The sequence below is a fragment of the Hemibagrus wyckioides genome, linkage group LG16 (genome assembly GCF_019097595.1).
Source record: "Hemibagrus wyckioides isolate EC202008001 linkage group LG16, SWU_Hwy_1.0, whole genome shotgun sequence".
NCBI lineage: Eukaryota > Metazoa > Chordata > Actinopteri > Siluriformes > Bagridae > Hemibagrus > Hemibagrus wyckioides.
In genome coordinates, this window is record NC_080725.1 from 18,637,110 (window position 1) to 18,660,392 (window position 23,283).

The 23,283-nt window shown below is 35.2% G+C and overlaps 1 protein-coding gene and 1 long non-coding RNA gene across 2 annotated transcripts in view; both read left to right on the forward strand.

Moving 5' to 3' along the window:
- LOC131366726 (uncharacterized) overlaps positions 1–20,855 on the forward strand; it is a 37,332-nt gene extending 16,477 nt beyond the window's left edge. Inside the window, exons 14-41 of the mRNA XM_058411428.1 lie at positions 472–606; positions 841–1,011; positions 1,412–1,546; positions 2,386–2,520; positions 3,358–3,492; positions 4,681–4,851; positions 6,248–6,382; positions 7,222–7,356; positions 8,194–8,328; positions 8,571–8,741; positions 8,963–8,995; positions 9,163–9,288; positions 9,547–9,720; positions 10,076–10,108; positions 10,356–10,646; positions 10,827–10,936; positions 11,112–11,176; positions 11,270–11,406; positions 11,518–11,685; positions 13,808–14,005; positions 14,201–14,365; positions 14,952–15,127; positions 15,217–15,387; positions 15,619–16,974; positions 17,059–17,100; positions 17,252–17,311; positions 17,410–17,470; positions 19,028–20,855. Coding sequence (XP_058267411.1) covers positions 472–606; positions 841–1,011; positions 1,412–1,546; positions 2,386–2,520; positions 3,358–3,492; positions 4,681–4,851; positions 6,248–6,382; positions 7,222–7,356; positions 8,194–8,328; positions 8,571–8,741; positions 8,963–8,995; positions 9,163–9,288; positions 9,547–9,720; positions 10,076–10,108; positions 10,356–10,646; positions 10,827–10,936; positions 11,112–11,176; positions 11,270–11,406; positions 11,518–11,685; positions 13,808–14,005; positions 14,201–14,365; positions 14,952–15,127; positions 15,217–15,387; positions 15,619–16,974; positions 17,059–17,100; positions 17,252–17,311; positions 17,410–17,470; positions 19,028–19,083 — 4,880 coding nt within the window. The 3' untranslated portion in view covers positions 19,084–20,855. The remainder of the gene's footprint in view (positions 1–471; positions 607–840; positions 1,012–1,411; positions 1,547–2,385; positions 2,521–3,357; positions 3,493–4,680; positions 4,852–6,247; positions 6,383–7,221; positions 7,357–8,193; positions 8,329–8,570; positions 8,742–8,962; positions 8,996–9,162; positions 9,289–9,546; positions 9,721–10,075; positions 10,109–10,355; positions 10,647–10,826; positions 10,937–11,111; positions 11,177–11,269; positions 11,407–11,517; positions 11,686–13,807; positions 14,006–14,200; positions 14,366–14,951; positions 15,128–15,216; positions 15,388–15,618; positions 16,975–17,058; positions 17,101–17,251; positions 17,312–17,409; positions 17,471–19,027) is intronic.
- On the forward strand, positions 1,857–2,514 carry LOC131366530 (uncharacterized). The gene is made up of 3 exons (XR_009206834.1): positions 1,857–1,965; positions 2,245–2,277; positions 2,386–2,514. It is a non-coding gene; the product is annotated as an uncharacterized LOC131366530 (long non-coding RNA).
- Positions 20,856–23,283: the final 2,428 nt, after the last annotated feature.

A 23,283-nucleotide genomic window follows, 5' to 3' on the forward strand; every position in this document is an offset into this window, starting at 1 on the left:
GCATCAACTCTCTTCCAAATGATGGACACTTCTGCCAACCAATCAATGAGCTGAGTATGTATGACATGTACCATGAAATTTAACATTCTCTTTTATTAATTTGTCAATATAGAGGTTTTGTTCAATAGAACTTGAAATTTTGATTCTCTATTTATCTAATTCTACAATATCTCAGCTAACAACATATTGAAACTCTAGATATTTAACTCTATAAGCATTCAACATGTTTGGTACCAAAGACATTTATGACAGAGTTCTCTAGGTTAGAGGGAGTAAATGAACTGAATTTATTAGTAGTTTTTTAAAATTCTGCCATTTGTTTCTTTATAGTTAATGCTACATGCCCAGCTGAACCACTCTCAGGTAAATCTACTCCAATACCTACCACAAGATGTGCAGAATCTCATCAGTGTTCCTGTACTTTTTACTACCATGTTATATTTAAATGCAATTTCTCTCACTTTTCCCCAGCTGATTATCTGATTGAGTTTGAGATTAGTGCAGTAGATGAAACAGTCCTGAGTCAAGTGAGGAACATTTTGGAGACAACCAGTTTACCATTAATATATAGAAACATCAATATCACTGACATTAACATCACTACAGGTAACTGTTTATATAGATTCTGTTAAATCTTATAGACTTATTATGACCTATTACGTTTGTCACTGTGCCATTATTCTAAAATATTTACTTAAAATGTTAATGCAATGAGGTAAACTCATTTCACATCATTAGTTAAGCATTTTAGAAAGCATTGAGACAACATGATTAAAAAGAAAATTTAATAACACCATAATTATAATAAATAAACTCATAATGTTTTATTCTGTTCCACAGTGTGCAGTTTGAATGGTACTGAATATCAGTGCAGGTGTGAGGATCAGTATTTCTGGCCGTGTGAAAAGTGTACACTATATGGATCTTGTAATAACGTCACCAATTCCTCATGTGGCTGCATCAACACTCTTCCAAATGATGGACACTTTTGCCAACCAATCAATGAGCTGAGTATGTATATGACATGTACCATGAAATTTAACATGGTCCTTTATTAATTTATTAATAAGTAGGTTTTGTTCGATAGAAGTAGAAATTTTTTGATACTCTCTTTATATAACACCACAATGTCTCAACTAACATACTGAAACTCTAGCTATTTAACTCTATAAGCATTCAACATGTTTGGTACCAAAGACATTTATGACAAAGTTCTCTAGGTTAGAGGAAGTAAAATTAATTGTATTTTCTTCAATTTTTTTCTTTATAGATAACTCTACATGCCCAGCTGAACCACTCTCAGGTAAATCTACTCCAATAACTACCACAAGATGTGCAGAGTCTCACCAATGTTCCTGTATTTTTTACTAACATCTTATATTTAAATGCAATTTCTCTCACTTTTCCCCAGCTGATTATCTGATTGAGTTTGAGATTAGTGCAGTAGATGAAACAGTCCTGAGTCAAGTGAGGAACATTTTGGAGACAACCAGTTTACCATTAATATATAGAAACATCAATATCACTGACATTAACATCACTACAGGTAACTGTTTATATAGATTCTGTTAAATCTTATAGATAAAATCTATCAGAAATCATTACAGACTCTTTGTATTATAGGAGTTATTATGTTTGTCACTGCGCAATTATCCTAAAATATTCACTTAAAATGTTAATGCACTGAGGTAAACTCATTTTATATAGTTAGTTAAGTATTTTTAAGCATTAAAAAACATATTCTTAAAAGCTTAAAAATAACACCGCTCATAATATTTTTATTCTCTTCGATAGTGTGCAGTTTGAATGGTACTGAATATCAGTGCAGGTGTGAGGATCAGTATTTCTGGCCGTGTGAAAAGTGTACACTATATGGATCTTGTAATAACGTCATCAATTCCTCATGTGGCTGCATCAACACTCTTCCAAATGATGGACACTTTTGCCAACCAATCAGTGAGCTGAGTATGTATGACATGTACCATGAAATTTAACATGGTCCTTTATTAATTTATTTATAAGTAGGTTTTGTTCGATAGAACTAGAAATTTTGATACTCTCTTTATATAACACCACAATGTCTCAACTAACAACATGTTTAAACTCTAGATATTTAACTCTATAAGCATTCAACATGTTTGGTACCAAAGACTTTTATGACAGAGTTCTCTAGGTTAGAGGGGGTAAAATAAACTGAATTTATTAGCAGTTTTTGTTTTTAATTCTGCCATTTTTTCTTTATAGATAACTCTACATGCCCAGCTGAACCACTCTCAGGTAAATCTACTCCAATAACTACCACAAGATGTGCAGAATCTCATCAGTGTTCCTGTACTTTTTACTAACATCTTATATTTAAATACAATTTCTCTCACTTTTCCCCAGCTGATTATCTGATTGAGTTTGAGATTAGTGCAGTAGATGAAACAGTCCTGAATCAAGTGAGGAATATTCTGGAGACAACCAGTTTACCATTAATATATAGAAACATCAATATCACTGACATTAACGTCACTACAGGTAACTGTTTATATAGATTCTGTTAAATCTTATAGATAAAATCTGTCAGAAATCATTATAGACTCTTTGTATTTTAGGAGTTATTATGTGTGTCACTGTGCCATTATCCTAAAATATTCAATTAAAATTTTAATGCAATGAGGTAAACTCATTGTTAGTTAAGCATTTTTTAAGCATTAAGGAAACATTTTTTTTTTTTAAAAAACTTAAAAATAACACCGGTCATAATGATTTATTCTGTTCCACAGTGTGCAGTTTGAATGGTACTGAATATCAGTGCAGGTGTGAGGATCAGTATTTCTGGCCGTGTGAAAAGTGTACACTGTATGGATCTTGTAATAACTTCACCAATTCCTCATGTGGCTGCATCAACACTCTTCCAAATGATGGACACTTCTGCCAACCAATCAGTGAGCTGAGTATGTATGACATGAACCATGAAATTTAACATGCTCTTTTATTAATTTGTTAATATAGAGGTTTTGTTCAATAGAACTTGAAATTTTGATTCTCTATTTATCTAATTCTACAATATCTCAGCTAACAACATATTGAAACTCTAGATATTTAACTCTATAAGCATTCAACATGTTTGGTACCAAAGACATTTATGACAGAGTTCTCTAGGTTAGAGGGAGTAAATGAACTGAATTTATTAGTATTTTTTTTAAAATTCTGCCATTTGTTTCTTTATAGTTAATGCTACATGCCCAGCTGAACCACTCTCAGGTAAATCTACTCCAATACCTACCACAAGATGTGCAGAATCTCATCAGTGTTCCTGTACTTTTTACTACCATGTTATATTTAAATGCAATTTCTCTCACTTTTCCCCAGCTGATTATCTGATTGAGTTTGAGATTAGTGCAGTAGATGAAACAGTCCTGAGTCAAGTGAGGAATATTCTGGAGACAACCAGTTTACCATTAATATATAGAAACATCAATATCACTGACATTAACATCACTACAGGTAACTGTTTATATAGATTCTGTTAAATCTTATAGACTTATTATGACCTATTACGTTTGTCACTGTGCCATTATTCTAAAATATTTACTTAAAATGTTAATGCAATGAGGTAAACTCATTTCACATCATTAGTTAAGCATTTTAGAAAGCATTGAGACAACATGATTAAAAAGAAAATTTAATAACACCGTAATTATAATAAATAAACTCATAATGATTTATTCTGTTCCACAGTGTGCAGTTTGAATGGTACTGAATATCAGTGCAGGTGTGAGGATCAGTATTTCTGGCCGTGTGAAAAGTGTACACAATATGGATCTTGTAATAACGTCACCAATTCCTCATGTGGCTGCATCAACACTCTTCCAAATGATGGACACTTTTGCCAACCAATCAATGAGCTGAGTATGTATATGACATGTACCATGAAATTTAACATGGTCCTTTATTAATTTATTAATAAGTAGGTTTTGTTCGATAGAAGTAGAAATTTTTTGATACTCTCTTTATATAACACCACAATGTCTCAACTAACATACTGAAACTCTAGATATTTAACTCTATAAGCATTCAACATGTTTGGTACCAAAGACATTTATGACAAAGTTCTCTAGGTTAGAGGAAGTAAAATTAATTGTATTTTCTTCAATTTGTTTCTTTATAGATAACTCTACATGCCCAGCTGAACCACTCTCAGGTAAATCTACTCCAATAACTACCACAAGATGTGCAGAGTCTCACCAATGTTCCTGTATTTTTTACTAACATCTTATATTTAAATGCAATTTCTCTCACTTTTCCCCAGCTGATTATCTGATTGAGTTTGAGATTAGTGCAGTAGATGAAACAGTCCTGAGTCAAGTGAGGAATATTCTGGAGACAACCAGTTTACCATTAATATATAGAAACATCAATATCACTGACATTAACGTCACTACAGGTAACTGTTTATATAGATTCTGTTAAATCTTATAGATAAAATCTATCAGAAATCATTATAGACTCTTTGTATTATAGGAGTTATTATGTTTGTCACTGCGCAATTATCCTAAAATATTTACTTAAAATGTTAATGCAATGAGGTAAACTCATTTTATATAGTTAGTTAAGTATTTTTAAGCATTAAAAAACATATTCTTAAAAGCTTAAAAATAACACCGCTCATAATATTTTTATTCTCTTCGATAGTGTGCAGTTTGAATGGTACTGAATATCAGTGCAGGTGTGAGGATCAGTATTTCTGGCCGTGTGAAAAGTGTACACTATATGGATCTTGTAATAACGTCATCAATTCCTCATGTGGCTGCATCAATGCTCTTCCAAATGATGGACACTTTTGCCAACCAATCAGTGAGCTGAGTATGTATGACATGTACCATGAAATTTAACATGGTCCTTTATTAATTTATTTATAAGTAGGTTTTGTTCGATAGAACTAGAAATTTTTTGATACTCTCTTTATATAACACCACAATGTCTCAACTAACAACATGTTTAAACTCTAGATATTTAACTCTATAAGCATTCAACATGTTTGGTACCAAAGACTTTTATGACAGAGTTCTCTAGGTCAGAGGGGGTAAAATAAACTGAATTTATTAGCAGTTTTTGTTTTTAATTCTGCCATTTGTTTCTTTATAGTTAATGCTACATGCCCAGCTGAACCACTCTCAGGTAAATCTACTCCAATAACTACAACAAGATGTGCAGAATCTCATCAGTGTTCCTGTACTTTTTACTAACATCTTATATTTAAATACAATTTCTCTCACTTTTCCCCAGCTGATTATCTGATTGAGTTTGAGATTAGTGCAGTAGATGAAACAGTCCTGAATCAAGTGAGGAATATTCTGGAGACAACCAGTTTACCATTAATATATAGAAACATCAATATCACTGACATTAACATCACTACAGGTAACTGTTTATATAGATTCTGTTAAATCTTTTAGATAAAATCTATCAGAAATCATTATAGACTCTTTGTATTTTAGGAGTTATTATGTTTGTCACTGCGCAATTATCCTAAAATATTCAATTAAAATTTTAATGCAATGAGGTAAACTCATTGTTAGTTAAGCATTTTTTAAGCATTAAGGAAACATTTTTTAAAAAAAAAAAACTTAAAAATAACACCGGTCATAATGTTTTATTCTGTTCCACAGTGTGCAGTTTGAATGGTACTGAATATCAGTGCAGGTGTGAGGATCAGTATTTCTGGCCGTGTGAAAAGTGTACACTATATGGATCTTGTAATAACGTCACCAATTCCTCATGTGGCTGCATCAACACTCTTCCAAATGATGGACACTTCTGCCAACCAATCAAAGAGCTGAGTATGTATATGACATGTACCATGAAATTTAACATGGTCCTTTATTAATTTATTTATAAGTAGGTTTTGTTCGATAGAACTGGAAATTTTGATACTCTCTTTATATAACACCACAATGTCTCAACTAACATACTGAAACTCTAGATATTTAACTCTATAAGCATTCAACATGTTTGGTACCAAAGACTTTTATGACAGAGTTCTCTAGGTCAGAGGGGGTAAAATAAACTGAATTTATTAGCAGTTTTTGTTTTTAATTCTGCCATTTTTTCTTTATAGATAACTCTACATGCCCAGCTGAACCACTCTCAGGTAAATCTACTCCAATAACTACAACAAGATGTGCAGAGTCTCATCAGTGTTCCTGTACTTTTTACTAACATCTTATATTTAAATACAATTTCTCTCACTTTTCCCCAGCTGATTATCTGATTGAGTTTGAGATTAGTGCAGTAGATGAAACAGTCCTGAGTCAAGTGAGGAATATTCTGGAGACAACCAGTTTACCATTAATATATAGAAACATCAATATCACTGACATTAACATCACTACAGGTAACTGTTTATATAGATTCTATTAAATCTTATAGATAAAATCTGTCAGAGATCATGATAAACTCTTGGTATCATATGAATTATCATTTTGTGTCACTGTGCCATTATCCTAAAAAATGCACTTAAACTGTTAATGCAATGAGGTAAACTCATTTTATATAGTTAGTTAATTACTTTTAAGAATTAAAAAACATATTCTACAAAGCTTAAAAATAAAACTGCTCTTGATGTTTTATTCTGTTCCACAGTGTGCAGTTTGAATGGTACTGAATATCAGTGCAGGTGTGAGGATCAGTATTTCTGGCCATGTGAAAAGTGTACACTGTATGGATCTTGTAATAACGTCATCAATTCCTCATGTGGCTGCATCAACACTCTTCCAAATGATGGACACTTTTGCCAACCAATCAGTGAGCTGAGTATGTATGACATGTACCATGAAATTTAACATGGTCCTTTATTAATTTATTTATTAGTAGGTTTTGTTTGATAGAACTAGAAATTTTTTGATACTCTCTTTATATAACACCACAATGTCTCAACTAACATACTGAAACTCTAGATATTTAACTCTATAAGCATTCAACATGTTTGGTACCAAAGACATTTATGACAAAGTTCTCTAGGTTAGAGGAAGTAAAATTAATTGTATTTATTAGCAGTTTTCTTTTTTAATTCTGCCATTTGTTTCTTTATAGTTAATGCTACATGCCCAGCTGAACCACTCTCAGGTAAATCTACTCCAATAACTACCACAAGATGTGCAGAATCTCATCAGTGTTCCTGTACTTTTTACTACCATGTTATATTTAAATACAATTTCTCTCACTTTTCCCCAGCTGATTATCTGATTGAGTTTGAGATTAGTGCAGTAGATGAAACAGTCCTGAGTCAAGTGAAGAATATTCTGGAGACAACCAGTTTACCATTAATATATAGAAACATCAATATCACTGACATTAACATCACTACAGGTAACTGTTTATATAGATTCTGTTAAATCTTTTAGATAAAATCTATCAGAAATCATTATAGACTCTTTGTATTATAGGAGTTATTATGTGTGTCACTGTGCCATTATCCTAAAATATTCAATTAAAATTTTAATGCAATGAGGTAAACTCATTGTTAGTTAAGCATTTTTTAAGCATTAAGGAAACATATTTTTTTTTAAAAAAAACTTAAAAATAACACCGGTCATAATGATTTATTCTGTTCCACAGTGTGCAGTTTGAATGGTACTGAATATCAGTGCAGGTGTGAGGATCAGTATTTCTGGCCGTGTGAAAAGTGTACACTGTATGGATCTTGTAATAACGTCACCAATTCCTCATGTGGCTGCATCAACACTCTTCCAAATGATGGACACTTCTGCCAACCAATCAGTGAGCTGAGTATGTATGACATGAACCATGAAATTTAACATGCTCTTTTATTAATTTGTCAATATAGAGGTTTTGTTCTATAGAACTAGAAATTTTGATTCTTTATTTATTTAATTCTACAATATCTCAGCTAACAAAATATCCAAACTCTAGATATTTAACTCTATAAGCATTCAATATGTTTGGTACCAAATACCTTTATGACAGAGTTCTCTAGGTTAGAGTGGGTTAAATAAACTGTATTTATTAGTATTTTTTAAAATTCTGCCATTTGTTTCTTTATAGTTAATGCTACATGCCCAGCTGAACCACTCTCAGGTAAATCTACTCCAATACCTACCACAAGATGTGCAGAATCTCATCAGTGTTCCTGTACTTTTTACTACCATGTTATATTTAAATGCAATTTCTCTCACTTTTCCCCAGCTGATTATCTGATTGAGTTTGAGATTAGTGCAGTAGATGTAACAGTCCTGAGTCAAGTGAGGAATATTCTGGAGACAACCAGTTTACCATTAATATATAGAAACATCAATATCACTGACATTAACATCACTACAGGTAACTGTTTATATAGATTCTGTTAAATCTTACAGACAATATCTGTCAGAGACTCTTTGTATTATATGTGTTATCATTATGTGTGTCACTGTGCCATTATCCTTAAATATTCACTTAAAATGTTAATGCATTGAGGTCAATTTATTTTATATAGTTAGTTAAGTATTTTTAAGCATTAAAAAAAACATATTCTACAAAGCTTAAAAATACCACCGCTCATAATGTTTTATTCTGTTCCACAGTGTGCAGTTTGAATGGTACTGAATATCAGTGCAGGTGTGAGGATCAGTATTTCTGGCCGTGTGAAAAGTGTACACTATATGGATCTTGTAATAACGTCACCAATTCCTCATGTGGCTGCATCAACACTCTTGCAAATGATGGACACTTCTGCCAACCAATCAGTGAGCTGAGTATGTATGACCATGAAATTTCACATGCTAATTTAATATATTAATAAATAAGTTTTGTTCGATGGAACTATAAATTTTGATGTTCCAGTTATTTAACTCTACCATATCTCAAATAACAACATAATTAAAGACTAAAGTTCTCATGATAAAATTTTCTAAGAAAATATTTTGTGAAACTATTTATTGGTACTTTTTAATGATGGTAATGCTTTACTTCACAGAAAACTCTACATGTCAAGCAAACACCTTCCCAGGTAAAACTACCCCAATAACTAACATATAAAGTGCAAGGTCTAAGCAGAGTTACTTGACTGTAATGATGATTATGATGATGATGATGATGATTATTATTATTAATATCCTCATTATTTCTTCATATAATGATAGTAAATTTATAAATCTTTTCTCACCTTTTCCTTAGATGATTATTTGATTGAGCTTGAGATTGATTTACTTTTCCTGTATGATTTGTGGAACAATTTGGAAACAGTCAATTTAAACTCACTAGAAATTGACTTCAATATCACTGACATTAACATCACTACAGGTAACTAGCCTTTCATTTCTACTAAATCTCATTCTAAAAGTCATACAGAGCGTTTCAGAGATTGTTTCCATGCAAAATGATATTAACCAGTAATAGCTATTTAAACTTTTAACGCAGTGAGTTTAGGAGCCATTTACTGCTTTCTTTACATGTGATTCCTGATAACCATTTTTACTTGTTTAGATTAATCTGAAAGATATGTTAAAATCACAACACTGTTTAACAAAACCTTTCACATTACGTTTTTGTATTTCACAGTGTGCTTATGGGATGATGCAAAATATCAGTGCAAGTGTGTGGAAGAGTATTTTTGGCCATGTGAAAAGTGTACACTAAATGGGTCTTGTAATAACGTTACCAATTCCTCATGTGGTTGCATCGATTTACTTCCATATGATGGAAACCTCTGCCAACCAATCATCGAGCTGCCAAGTATGTATGACACATAACATGAATAATGATCATTTCTAACAGATGATCTTTCAATAATTTATTAACATGCAACAATCACTTTTAAATGATAAATGTGTGTTAACCCTCCAACACAATCACACTGATATTTGACATGCTCAATACAAAAAGGAAAACAGACTCAAGATAAAATAAACAGTAGTGAGGAATGAAAGAAATAGCATATAAGCTTTAGATATTTAACTCTATAATCATTCATCATGTTTAGCCCTAAAGTCTCTTATGACAAAGTTCTATAATTTAGAGAGGGTTAAATAAATTGTATTTATTATTATTTTATTTTTTATTTTTTAAATTCTGCCTTTTTTCTTTATAGATAACTCTAAATGCCCAGCTGAACCACTCTCAGGTAAAACTACTTCAATAACTACCACAGGATGTACGGAGTCTCACCAGTGTTCCAGTACTTTTTACTAACATGTTATACTTAATTTCTAATTAAAAGTTCAAAGGTGAAGTGCTTAAGTACTTATGCAAGCAGCATTTTTCAATTTGAATCTGCTCACAAGTAATGAATTTTTGAAACTTTGAAAACAAAACCAAACAGTGATGTTTGAAATCATTAATTCTTAATTTTTATTTGTGTATGTGTTTAGCACCAACTTCACCAGCCACACCCACCTCACCATCCACACCCACCTCACCAGCCACACCTACCTCACCATCCACACCCACCTCACCATCCACACCCACCTCACCAGCCACACCCACCTCGCCAGCCCCACCCACCTTACCAGCCCCACCCACTTCACCAGCCACACCCACCACACCAGGCACACCCACTTCACCAGCCACACCCAGCTCTACAAATATAACCACCAAAACCTCAGCATCCACCTCAACTACTACAATTCAATCCAAAGTAACCATAAGCAGCACAACTGCAAGTATGATACAAATCCGTGTTCTATTCCTTTGTCAACTTTAATTTAAAATGCAGTTGTTTTTATTTTTACATATTGCATAACTGTTTTATTTATAAAACTTATTTGATGTTTATTTATCATCCTCCAAGGTGATAATTTAGTTTTTAATTGTCTGTTAAATTTTGTTTGTTTTTTTCACAGCTATCCAAAGATTAAGCTTCTCGCTAGTAATAAATGAAAATTTTCACTTTGAACTCACTAACAAATCCAGTACAAAACACAATACATACAAAGCAACAATCGAGAATTCGGTACGTTTTATACAATATAATTTTATATGATAATAATAATAATAATAGTAATAATAATAATAATAATAATAATACATATTATTGTTATTATTTTTAAAAGCAGTAACAGTGTTGTGTCAAATCCTTCAACAATAATTTAAAAATAAATGACCATCTGGACAATTTTCCCTTTCAGATTAATAAAAGCTACAGTACTGTACCTGGATATAAGGCCAACTCTGCAACATTGACTGACTTCAGGTGATGCAACTTATTGTTGAGTAGTGTTATTATATTTTAGATCTGTTATATATTTGAGATAATGTCTTCAATGATGTTGTGTGTTTTTAACAGACCTGGCAGTGTAATTGCAGACTTCACTATTGAAGCAACAAGTGCTAACCTTGATTTGGTGTCAGCAAACCAAAACCTTGCTAGTAGTCTCCGTTCCCAGGGATTTAATGTGAGCGATAATGCATTCAGTTACAGTGGTAGGTGCTTGATAACTATATGCAACTCATACAGTATTAATCTTGTACATGTTTACAATTATGCAAAGCTTTTGGAAAAAAATTAGAGATGTACTTGGCTCTTTATTTCAGTAAAAGATGGACTATATCAAAGCAGTGGCAATATATATCCTGGGACAAATCTCAAACTGACCTGCAATTCACCAGTGCTTACTGGCATAAAATGGACCCTGAATGGGGCTCCATTACCCGAATCAAGTAATATCCTTCTACTTAATAATGCCACTCCCAGTGACAGTGGTAAGTTGCAAATAAATCTGTTAAGTTAGTACCTAACAGTGGTCACACATAATGTGTAAACATGATAAAAACATTAATTGATAGATGAAAGAAATTATGAAACAACAACAACAACAACAACAACAACAATAATAATAATAATAATATATTTTTTGTGTCCTTTACATACTCTGGAAAAACATTCCAGGGTTTGCAAAGAAATCCATTCAATTGTGTCTTAGCATGATATAGGTCAGTATATAGTATACTGCACTATACACTAAACATACACTACTCACAAAAAGTTAAGGATATTTGGCTTTCGGGTGAAATTTCAGGATGCACCTAAAATGCACTATAACCTTTCCAGGTGAACTTAATTTGACCTTCTCTACACTTTTGAATGCACATGTCCAACTGTTCAGTGTTTCAGTACTTTTTGCATAACTTGCTGTTCTCTAACAAGGTGCTTAACGGCAAAATTCACAACTGGTGTTTGATCCATGAATCAACCAACAAATTTTCTGGTTCAATTAGAATTGGTATTTAAACAGTCCTCTTCATCATGCTATTCACATTTTTGACATCATGAGACCAAGACCACACGTAACAATTGATCAACAGTACCTCGCCATTGCGAGGCTTCAAACAGGATGTTCTCAGAGGGAAGTGGCCACTGAGCTTAGAGTGTCACAGAGTGTCATCAGAAGGTTGCAACAGAGATACAGAGAGACTGGAAGAGTCACAGAAAGGCATAGAAGTGGACGTCCTTTGGCCACATCCCACGTTGATGACCACTTCATTGTGAACAGTGCCCTGTGGAACCGGATGCTGAATGCCACTCAACTCCAGGCACATTTAAGGGAGGTGAGAGGCACCCAAGTGTCACGTCAGACCATTCAAAACCGTTTACATCAGCATGGTCTGCGTGCTAGACGACCTGCAAGGGTACCTGACCACACCACCAGGCCCAGGCATCATCGTCTTGCATGGGCCAGGGAGCATTTACGCTGGACGAGGGACCAGTGGGCCTCAGTGCTGTTCTCTGATGAAAGTCGATTCACGTTGAGCAGAAATGATGGCCGCCAACGATGTTGGAGACGTTAAGGAGAGCGCTATGCATCAGCCACAGTTGTCACCAGACGAGCCTTTGGTGGTGGTGGTGGTGTTACAGTCTGGGCAGGTGTGTCTACTCAATACAGAACTGCCCTACATCTTGTGACAAGCCAATACTAGCTGAATAACATCATTAATCCAGTCACTGTGCCCCTGCATGAACAACACAGGCCTAATTTCATCTTCATGGACGACAATGCTGCAGCTCATCAAGGTCGTATCATTAAGGAACGGCTGCTGGAGGCTGGGGTACCTCAAATGGAATGGCCTGCACTTTCTCCAGACCTGAATCCCATAGAAAACGTATGGGATCAGCCGAGTCGCCGTGTAGAGGCTTGTAACCCTGCACCCCAGAACCTCAATGACCTGACGGCCGCCCTTCAGGAAGAGTGAATGCCTTGCCTCAGCAGACAATAAGTCAACTCGTGAACAGCATGAGACATCGTTGTCAAGCTGTAATTGATGGTCAAGGGCACATGACAAATTATTGAGACATTGACATTTTTTGTTGTGGTATATCCACCACTGTTGTTGGCTTTTGTTTCAATAAATTGTTTGAGATGAGGAAATCACCATTGCATGGTTCTACTTAAATGCCCTACTTTCATGATATAATATCACTGTAGCGTGAACTTTTTACATTTTCCATAAATTTCACCCAAAAGCCAAACTTTTTGTGAGTAGTGTACAGTATGTTGCTGCCTCTTTAATGTATTTATTAAAAATATGATAGAGCTGCAAATAATAATAAACTAAACAATAGTTTATTAACAAGGCAGTTTTAACAAGTCTGTATTTAGTGTAAGAATACTGTTTAAAAAACAAACAAACAACAACAACAAAATAACTTCTTAAGGTTCACTTGCTTCATTTGTGTTGCTTGCAAAACCCAGAGATTCCAAAGACTTTTGCAGAGCACTCTAGATTATATACATATTATAATCCTGGATTCCTTGACCATGCTTCATAATTATTAAATTACTTGATTCGAGTTTTATTATTATTATTTTTTTCTCTGCTTCCTTAGGTAAATATGCCTGCACAACAATAGTAAACTCTCTGCCCTATGTTATCTGGCAAATCATTACAATTCAGCCATACCCCAACATCCAAGTGAGCAGTGACAAAACTGTACGATGTAATGATGCAACAATTCCACTGCAGTGTTGTGTTCAGGTGGTGTATCAAGTGGAATGGAGCACAGCTTGCAGCTCAACTTCAACAGGTGACACACAACTGTTCTTTTTCTTTTTCTTTTTGTTATTATGTGACGTGGGAGGTCATAAATAATTAACAATGCTTTGATTACTGAATCTTTTTTTCCTTTACAATTTTAGATGCAGTGTTTAACTGAATTATTATTTGCCTGATTTGTAATTTATTTATTTATTTATTTATTTTTTTACCGTTTATCGCACAGACCCAACGACAGGCTGCATATTATGTAACTATTCAATTAATCAACAGCAGTGCCTGAGTAGTGACCAAAAATTACAGGTCTCATGTCAACTCAAAGCTCCAAACAGTGGAAGTACAACTCCATCTTACAGCTCAAAGAATATCACACTAAATGTAATAAACAAACGTGAGTAATCATTTGTTTTTATTCACATTTCTTGACCCCAAAATATATAACAATATAACTTAGGAATATCAGAGCACCTCATGTAGCATAAAAATAGAAATTAAAAACAACACTTTTTTTTCCAGACTTTTACAAATCAGTAATATCTCAGTTTGTGACATTCCATTTTCTGATAAAATGTTTATTATAAATATTATATAATGTAATATATTATTACATATATAACAAAATACATCCTAAAAGCAGTTAACAAAAGTAAGGCTAAATTGTCTTGACATGGAGAATATCCATGTAACATATGACTCATAGAGGTATAGATTATTATTATTATTATTATTATTATTATTATTAGTAGTAGTAGTAGTAGTAGTAGTATATTTACTATTAACACTTAATTAATTAATTGAAAAAATAATATCTATGCTTATGATCAATGTATCTATCTATCTATCTATCTATCTATCTATCTATCTATCTATCTATCTATCTATCTATCTATCTATCTATCTATCTATCTATCTATGTTTTTTTTAAATAGTATATTACATTTTATTGTTTTTTTGGTTTGCTTTGTTTTTTTTTTTAGAATTTGACTGTTCTGATTCTGTATTTGGAGCTGGAATTCAAGGAGAAAAACAGAAGGGAGACTGCCGTATAAACATGGTTGGCTATCAGATAGCTGAGTGTAATGCATCAAAATGGATCCCCATAGAAAACCACTGTGTCCTTCATATCTTTGCCATTTTAAAAGAAGAAGCTGAGGCAATTTAATTTTGTTCTTACTTCCATCAGGGATAATATTAGTGATTTCTGTTTACTGTTTCATAATATTTTGTGTTTTCTTTCTATAGACTGTACCATTAGAAAACATCCCACAGTTTATGTCAAACATCAGCAGTAATGCTACATCAGCGATTAAAAACATCATAGATTCTCCATCTACCATATTAACAATTGTAGAAACACTGAAAACCATTTCCAGTCGCTGTCAAACGATTTCAGTTGATCAACCTGTTATGAAGGTAAGCAAATTTTTTTGAGCATGTGATTGCATTAGTTTGATTGCAAAAGCAGCATTTTATACTATGCAGCAATTTTATAGTTACACACTCCTGTTGCAACTCCAATTGTTTTTTTTGTTTTTGTTGATTAGATAATTATGTTGATAAACTTGATGGATCAGACATGCTATATTATTTATCAAAATTCTTAAAATATAAATATTAATATATTTTTTTACTTTAATTTGCAAGGATTTCCTAACAACAACTGATGTCATTGGATCAGAAGGTGCACAAGATACGTGGGTGTTTTTAAACAAGAACAGTACAACAATGAATGCCAGTTCTGTACTTCTGAACTCAACTGAGAGCATTGCACGCAGACTTTTGGATGAAAACGCCTCGATAACAACAAACATCTCTTCTCTCAATAAACTGCCACTTTCTTTGATTTCTGCCCCCTTTTCTGGAACATTTGGAAAACATTCAACTACACAAATATATATTCCAGTGACTAATGCAAATACATCCCTCACAGTCATAATATCTCCAGCTTTTAACACCATGTTACCTGTTCGAACTCTGACCTACAATGACAGCAATCAGACCAAGCTAAATGGAGATATAGCTATGATTGAGACAAACTCGACAATTAACAACATCTCCCTCTCTTTTGATGTCATAAATAATAAACTGGGGAAACCTCAGTGTGTCTTTTGGAACTTTAGTCTTCTGAATGGTGTTGGTGCATGGGACTCAACTGGATGTCAGTTAAAGCTATTAGGGAATGAAAGTGAAAAATATACATGTGAGTGCAATCACACAACCTCTTTTTCAATGTTGATGTCACCATTTACCCCGGATAAAATCCAAGCCATAATCTTAGACTATATAACCTACATCGGGGTTGCCGTTTCAATGGCAAGCTTGGTTTTGTGCCTCATCATTGAAATCATCATATGGAAATTAGTGACACGAAATGACACATCCTACATGCGCCATGTCTCCATAGTCAACATCGCTATCTCCCTTCTGATTGCGAACATATGCTTCATCATTGGAGCAGCTGTTGTTAAACAAGAGGGTCCCTGCAGTACAGCAACCTTCTTCATGCACTTCTTTTATCTTGCCCTTTTCTTCTGGATGTTGCTGTCAGCACTCTTGCTCCTCTACCGCACCCTCATGGTCTTTTCCAGAATGACCAGAGGAGCAATGATGGGCATAGGCTTCACTGTCGGCTATGGAGCCCCGTTAATCATTGCTGTCGTTACAGTGGCATCGACAGCTGGAAGGAAAGGATACATTCAACAAGATTACAACTGTTGGCTGAACTGGAGCCAAACGAAGGCCCTCCTGGCATTTGTAATTCCTGCTCTGACGATTGTAGCTATAAACTTCCTGGTGCTTATTGTGGTTCTCTTTAAAATGTTGAGAAGAGGAGCTAATGCCTCCACTCAGCCAGATGAGAAACATCCCCTAGCGGTCATTGCTAGATGTGTGGCAATTTTAACACCTCTCTTTGGTCTAACATGGGGATTCGGCATTGGGACCATGTTGTCAAACAATTTTGGGATTCATGTGGTGTTTGCATTATTTAATTCACTGCAGGTACTATTTTTCAAATTTTAATCATTCTAGATATTGTCATATTTAATATAGTAAATGTTAAACATATTTTTTCACTCTTTAAAGGGTTTCTTTATTTTGGTGTTCGGAACTTTAATGGATAGTAAGGTATGATTACTCTAAAGTCATTACTCTTAGAACACACAAACAGACATAAATAATTATTTGATATTACTTGTACTTTCTACTTCAGTAAGTCACTCTGGATAAGGTCATCTGCCAAATGCTGTAAATGTATATGACTTTTGTTTGGTTGCAGGTCCGAGAAGCATTGGCAGGAAGGTTTTCACTGAAGAGCTTAAGTTCGGGCCAGACCAGGGTAAATATTGTTTACGTCAAATATGCTATTTCTTTAGAAAATAAAATTCACACTTACTGTAATAATTATAGTTAATGATGAATGTTTCTGAATTACAGAGTACGAGTGGAGGACCAACATCCTCAAGTGGATTTCCTTTCTTTCAAAGAAGGCAGAGAAGTAAGTAATTGAACTGAAAGTTAACATGCACATTTAAATCAATTAGGCTGATTTGGCACATTCTGTTTGCCCATATTTCATTATATAATTCATACGCCAAACTCAAACTCTATTTTCATGTTTGTAGTAAAACAAATAATAGCATAAATATGTAGTTTTAAAAATAACCCATTTTTTAAATGTAGAACATTTCTGATTTTAAATGTTTAGCATATTACTTTTAAATCTGTTGGAAGACATCCATAAGCATAAAAAAACAGACAAATAACTTCTGTTAATCACTAGCTATAGTCAGTAGGCTACAACATCAAAACAAAACCCTTCTTAACTGATACAAATTCCACAATTTGGATAAACTGGATCACTTATTTCTGACTTTCTGACAAATTAGAAATGCTTTTCTCTAGTCTTTCTCCACTGATTGGCTTCTGGTGCTTATATGTCACCATGTAGTCAGCTCTCTTTCTTGCTGAAAGCTGTGGCTTAATCTTGTGTGATATATAATACCATTTGACTTAAGTGTACCACATTCTCACTGATTCTAACCCAGTACTATGACACAGCTCTGACTGAATAACAATTACTTTAGTTTTAGTGGAACTTGAAAATGTCTAAATTAGTATGATTTTTTAATTAACAAAACTGCAAGAGTAATTTAATAAAGATTGTTAACTGAGATTTTTTTTACTCAGTAATCATTGTACATTTTAACTGACACAATATGACTACAGGCTGAAATATAGTAGCTATAAACTGCTGATTATATGCCCAAGTTGATAGCAAAATTATTGTATTGTAAACCCTGCTTAATCCCAGCCAACATTGCAAGGTGGGGCCCATGTGGGCACCATATGGGCTTGAAACATGGGCCCTAGATGGGTTTGTCCACGGGTTCCAAGTGGGCCCCATCTATATTAGCCCATATGAATCTCACGTATATTCCGACTGGGGCAAAAGTGGGGCCCAACTGGGCAACATACATGAGGTCCATATTGGTCCCATTTTGTGAAGCCCATGTGAAATATACAAGGGCCCATTATAGGTTTATCAGTGGGTACTGGACTGACCCCACATGGGTGTGTCAGGATTAGCTTTATAGCCATCAGGCTAGCTCTAGAATTGAGACTCAGGATCAATTATGAATATAATTTAAAGTTCCGATCAGAAATTCAGAAATTCTCAAGATTCATATGGGCTAATTTAGATGGGGCCTACATGGAACCCGCGGACAAACCCATCTAGGGCCCATGTTTCAAGCCCATATGGTGCCCACATGGGCCCCACCTTACAATGTTGGCTGGGATGTGATCATTTGAAACTGATAATGACTGAAAATTCAACTGAAAATGAATGTTCTCTTGGTAATGTTCCCTGTCCTCACCTCTATTTAACGTACAGCATTATAAATTTATTATAATCTTTTCAGTCCTGTTCTTTTAATATTGCGCTTAATACATTTATTTAACTTTGGTTTTGTTAGGTGTATGTGTTATCATGCATCAAGTATGTAAGCAATGTCCTGAATTGTATTGGCACTAATATTTTTGTCTTTTTCAGATGTGTACAATGTATCAAACAACATGGCTTCAAGCAACTCAGATACAGCTTATTGACAACTAAACTAAAACACCCTTGTTGTAAGGGTCCATTTAACCGCAAACATCAAACATTATAAAGTAATCTGGACCTCTGCCTCAAACAAGTCTAGTCCTTCTTGTTCGGGTTTTAGAAATATATTCTGCTATGACCTTGTTTAAAATTCTGTAAGTTTATCAGCTGGTTAGAAAGATATTTCCATACAAATCTCCCAAAAAGATGGACAGAAAACCCCCAAACATACAGTTTTTTACATATCTAAAAATAATATCAAAAAAGTCTTCTTATTTTGTCTTCATTATTTGATTTTGAACTAAAAAATGATCAGATATTTTATTCCTTATTCCCCCAAAATATGTTTTTGGTATCCAGTAACAATGTTCCTATACTAACTGCTTTGAACTTAATTCACATCTTAAACTTAAATTTTACATTCTATTGACTGTTATTTACCTTGATTCATCACATAATTACTACTATTCTATTTGACAGTTACAAGCACAGATATGTAATAATTGCCAGAATGTACCAAACACTGAGGTCCTGAACAAGGTCACCTGTTTTCAAAATGGCAGGAAAATAGCAAAAAGTAACAGACTGGACCTATACAGATATATGCAATATGTTAATGTGAAATGGATTTTAATGAGTCAGTAAGGGAAACAACTGTTGTTGCTGAGAATTGTGATTAGAGTAACTTGCCAGCATTATGTGCCCATTTACAAACATTTTTTATTACATACTGTCATGGCCAGGTCATGGCCACTCCATCATCTCACCTGAACTTCTACAACCAAAGCACCATTTTATTTGTTTTAAATTTTGTGTCTTGGATGACATTTTGGTTGCATGTCTTTCTACATTCTTGGACCCTGTGTTTTTAATAACCTGTCAAGTTTGGAATTGGGACTGGATTTTTTTTCCTGGTGTGTGATTTAAATAAATACATCTCAACAAATTATTATTTACATTAGGTTTAATCAACCTAGTTTTGGTTCAGGTTTACACACTAAGCATCTCACACACATTAAGCAAGTGTTTCTTATTGTTGTGTAAATATTAATTACCTACCCTGTTTTTCTCATCATTTTCCTGCTTCTCAATGAATGTCGTGTTTCGACATCATCTACTGATATTATCTACTGATTTGTCAAACTCCAAAAGTTACATTTACACACTACCTTACACTACAAGAAACTGCATACATGTCTTGCATTGTTTCAGTTAAATACATTTGTTTTAAAAACTACACTCTATGGTGGTATGTGGACACTGTCTCTTTGCACCTAAAAGTGCTTGTTCAACCTCACAGCCTATACACATGGGCATTAATACACGTAGAATTGAGGTAAGGCCACTCAAGTTGCACACCAATCCTGGCAAACCATGCTTTTTATTGATCTTAAAATGCACACCAGGGCATTGACAGTGCTCATTCAGATGCAAAACCCAAGTGTATATACTCAGCATATCAGCATAGCCGGGGTCAGAACAGGAAGGCAACATCTGTCAGGAGCTACTAGGGTAGTTCCCAGCCAGACCACCAGAGGGGGTGCTGGCAAGAAATTAATTCATTTATAGCCTGCATTTTGTTTGCATAGTCCCCACATGTGTTGAGCCACACCTTTCCTATTGCTCTGCTTTCCCACTGTATCACCTGTTTCCCATTTACCCTGAAGTTTTGTCTTATTTATACCAGCCCTTTTGTTTTTTGTTTGTTGTTCAGTCAGACACTGTTATGTTTCAAGGTTCCCATATAATTATGTTTTGTTAATCACCTTTTATTTGTCCAGTGTTCTGTTTTAGTTATGTTAATAAAGCAGAGCTTTTAATTTATTCTGTTTGTGAGTCTGATAAACTGTGTGCAGATGATCGTAACTACCACAGAGATTCAGGTTTGATCCCTGATTCAGGTGGTGTCTCCCAAATGTTACAACAAGATTGTTACAACAATGATACAAGTATAATCCATACTTTGAAAAATCATTACAATCAGTGTAAAGTCATACTGCTATGTTGAATTCATGTATTGCTTTTAAATTCTGTAATATAATATGTCAGGCACTGATGGTGAAGAAACCAAAAATTATGTTTTATATATATATATATATATATATATATATATATATATATATATATATATATAATCAAGTATGCATACATACTCTGCAGTGATTCATTACATTACTACAAAAATACACCAGGTTATGTATGTTACCTGATTCCCTGAGAAGGAAATGAGATGCTGTGTCATGGCTGAGGCTATGGGAATGCTTCTATGTGGAAGTGGTGTCTGAAGCTCTGTGTAAAATCACGCTGATTTATCAGCTCATGTAGGTCATGTGACGAAACAGAACGCACCAGCGAGACCGTAAAAGGGCATCTATGTCACATTACTCCAGCTTTAACTTGTCTGAAGGACATGCAAATGGATGTTTGGGGTGTGGCTAGTAATGTAGAGTCTCATTCCCTTCTCAGGGAACTAGGTTACATATGCAACCTGGTGTAGTTCCCTTTCATGGGAATTTGATGCTGTGTCATGGCTGATGCTATGGGAATACCAATACTAATGCTGCCACACACTGGCAGATGTATGGACTGGAAGTCATGAAGGAGCACAAACAAGGTAGGAGCAGAGCATCTTTAGCCCTGTAAGACCCAGGACCCAGGAGTGGGGTCCAGATCCAGGTTATAGAACTTGATAAAGGTGTGCGTAGGGGACCAACCTGTCGCCGCACAAATATCCTGGGTGGGATTGCCCCTAGCCAGAGTACTGGACAAGGTGATACACCCAGTGAAAGAAGTTGTAATCCTTAGATGCGACGCCACATAGTACAACTCATAGGCCTAGGAGATAGCTACCACTACCCAGCACAAGGTGCTGCTTGTTTTTGCGGCTATGAAAACAGACAAAAAGGGAGAGGACTTATGCATTGCGCTTTTAAGTGAAAACCCCTGCTCCGGAGCCAGAATTAAAGCAATCTCATGTGTAACAGACCCAAAGGAATAGCTTTGGCTGCTACAGTCATGAGTCGAGCACCCTCTAAGCCTGAGAGGTAGAGAGGCACTGGCCTAATCAGATATTAAAGTCATACCTTTACGGCAGAAAGGATTGAATCCCTTCAAGCAGGAGACAGATGTGTCTGCATCATGGCTGAATCCCAAACAATCCCCCAGAAGTTGGTTCTCAGAGAGGGAGAAACTTCACTGGGTTGAGGCCTCTCACGGCATCTCAATGCCTGGCTTCCCTCTGCTGAGCCAAGATGAGCCAGTCATCTGGATAATTGAGCACATGGATGTCCCGGGGTGCATTGATGCCAGAGCAGCCTCTATGCACTCTGTGAGTGTGAGCAATAAGACTAGGCCTAAAGGGATTGCACTGGTATGCTTTGCCCTGAGGGTGAACCAGGTGAGTCTCCTGTGCTCTGGTGAGATGCATATGTGAAGATATGCACCCTTCAAGATTTTCAACACAAATCAATTCTCTGACCTGATCTCCAACACAATGACTTTGAGTGTTAACATCCTGGACTTGAAAGTTTCAGCATATAATTTGGAACACACAGGTCTAAAATTGGGTGTAGCCACCATCCTTCTTGGGAACCAAGACATGCCAGATATAAAGCCAGAGGCTCAACCTGGGAGGGGAATGTGCTCTACAGCCCCTTTCTCAGATGTGAGAGAAGTTCCTCCTGGAGGAACAAGGTCCGGTCTGTGCAGTGGGCAGCATACCCTGAAAGAAGGAGAATGGGAGGCAAACTGGATTCTGTAGCCTTTTACCACAGAACCCATTGTGATGCACCCGGCAGAAGCTTCCATGCTGCCAGGTCATCTGAGAGAGGTGTAAGCCTCTTGCTGTTCTCACCTTGCAAAGTGCACTAAAACAGCAAACTGGCAGGAGCTAACCCAGGAGGTGGCAACACATAAGGAGCAGGAGCATGGGTGGTCATGGCTGAACACTGAAGCACCGGAGGTGAGCTCCTCAGAGTCAAATTTTTTTAAGTCAAAAATTCCTCTTTTCGGTTCAGGAGAAATCACAAAACGAGCTCCCGGACCCGAAGCAGGGAAATCCAAGTCGGGAGAGAGGGCAAGAAAAAGGGGATCACCTGTCTTGTTCCACCTCCACTAACTTGACCTACGAGATCCATGATCTAAGTTGGCATACTGCCTCAGCAGACGTGGGACACAAGAAGTCACGAGGCGCAGACACTTGGCTG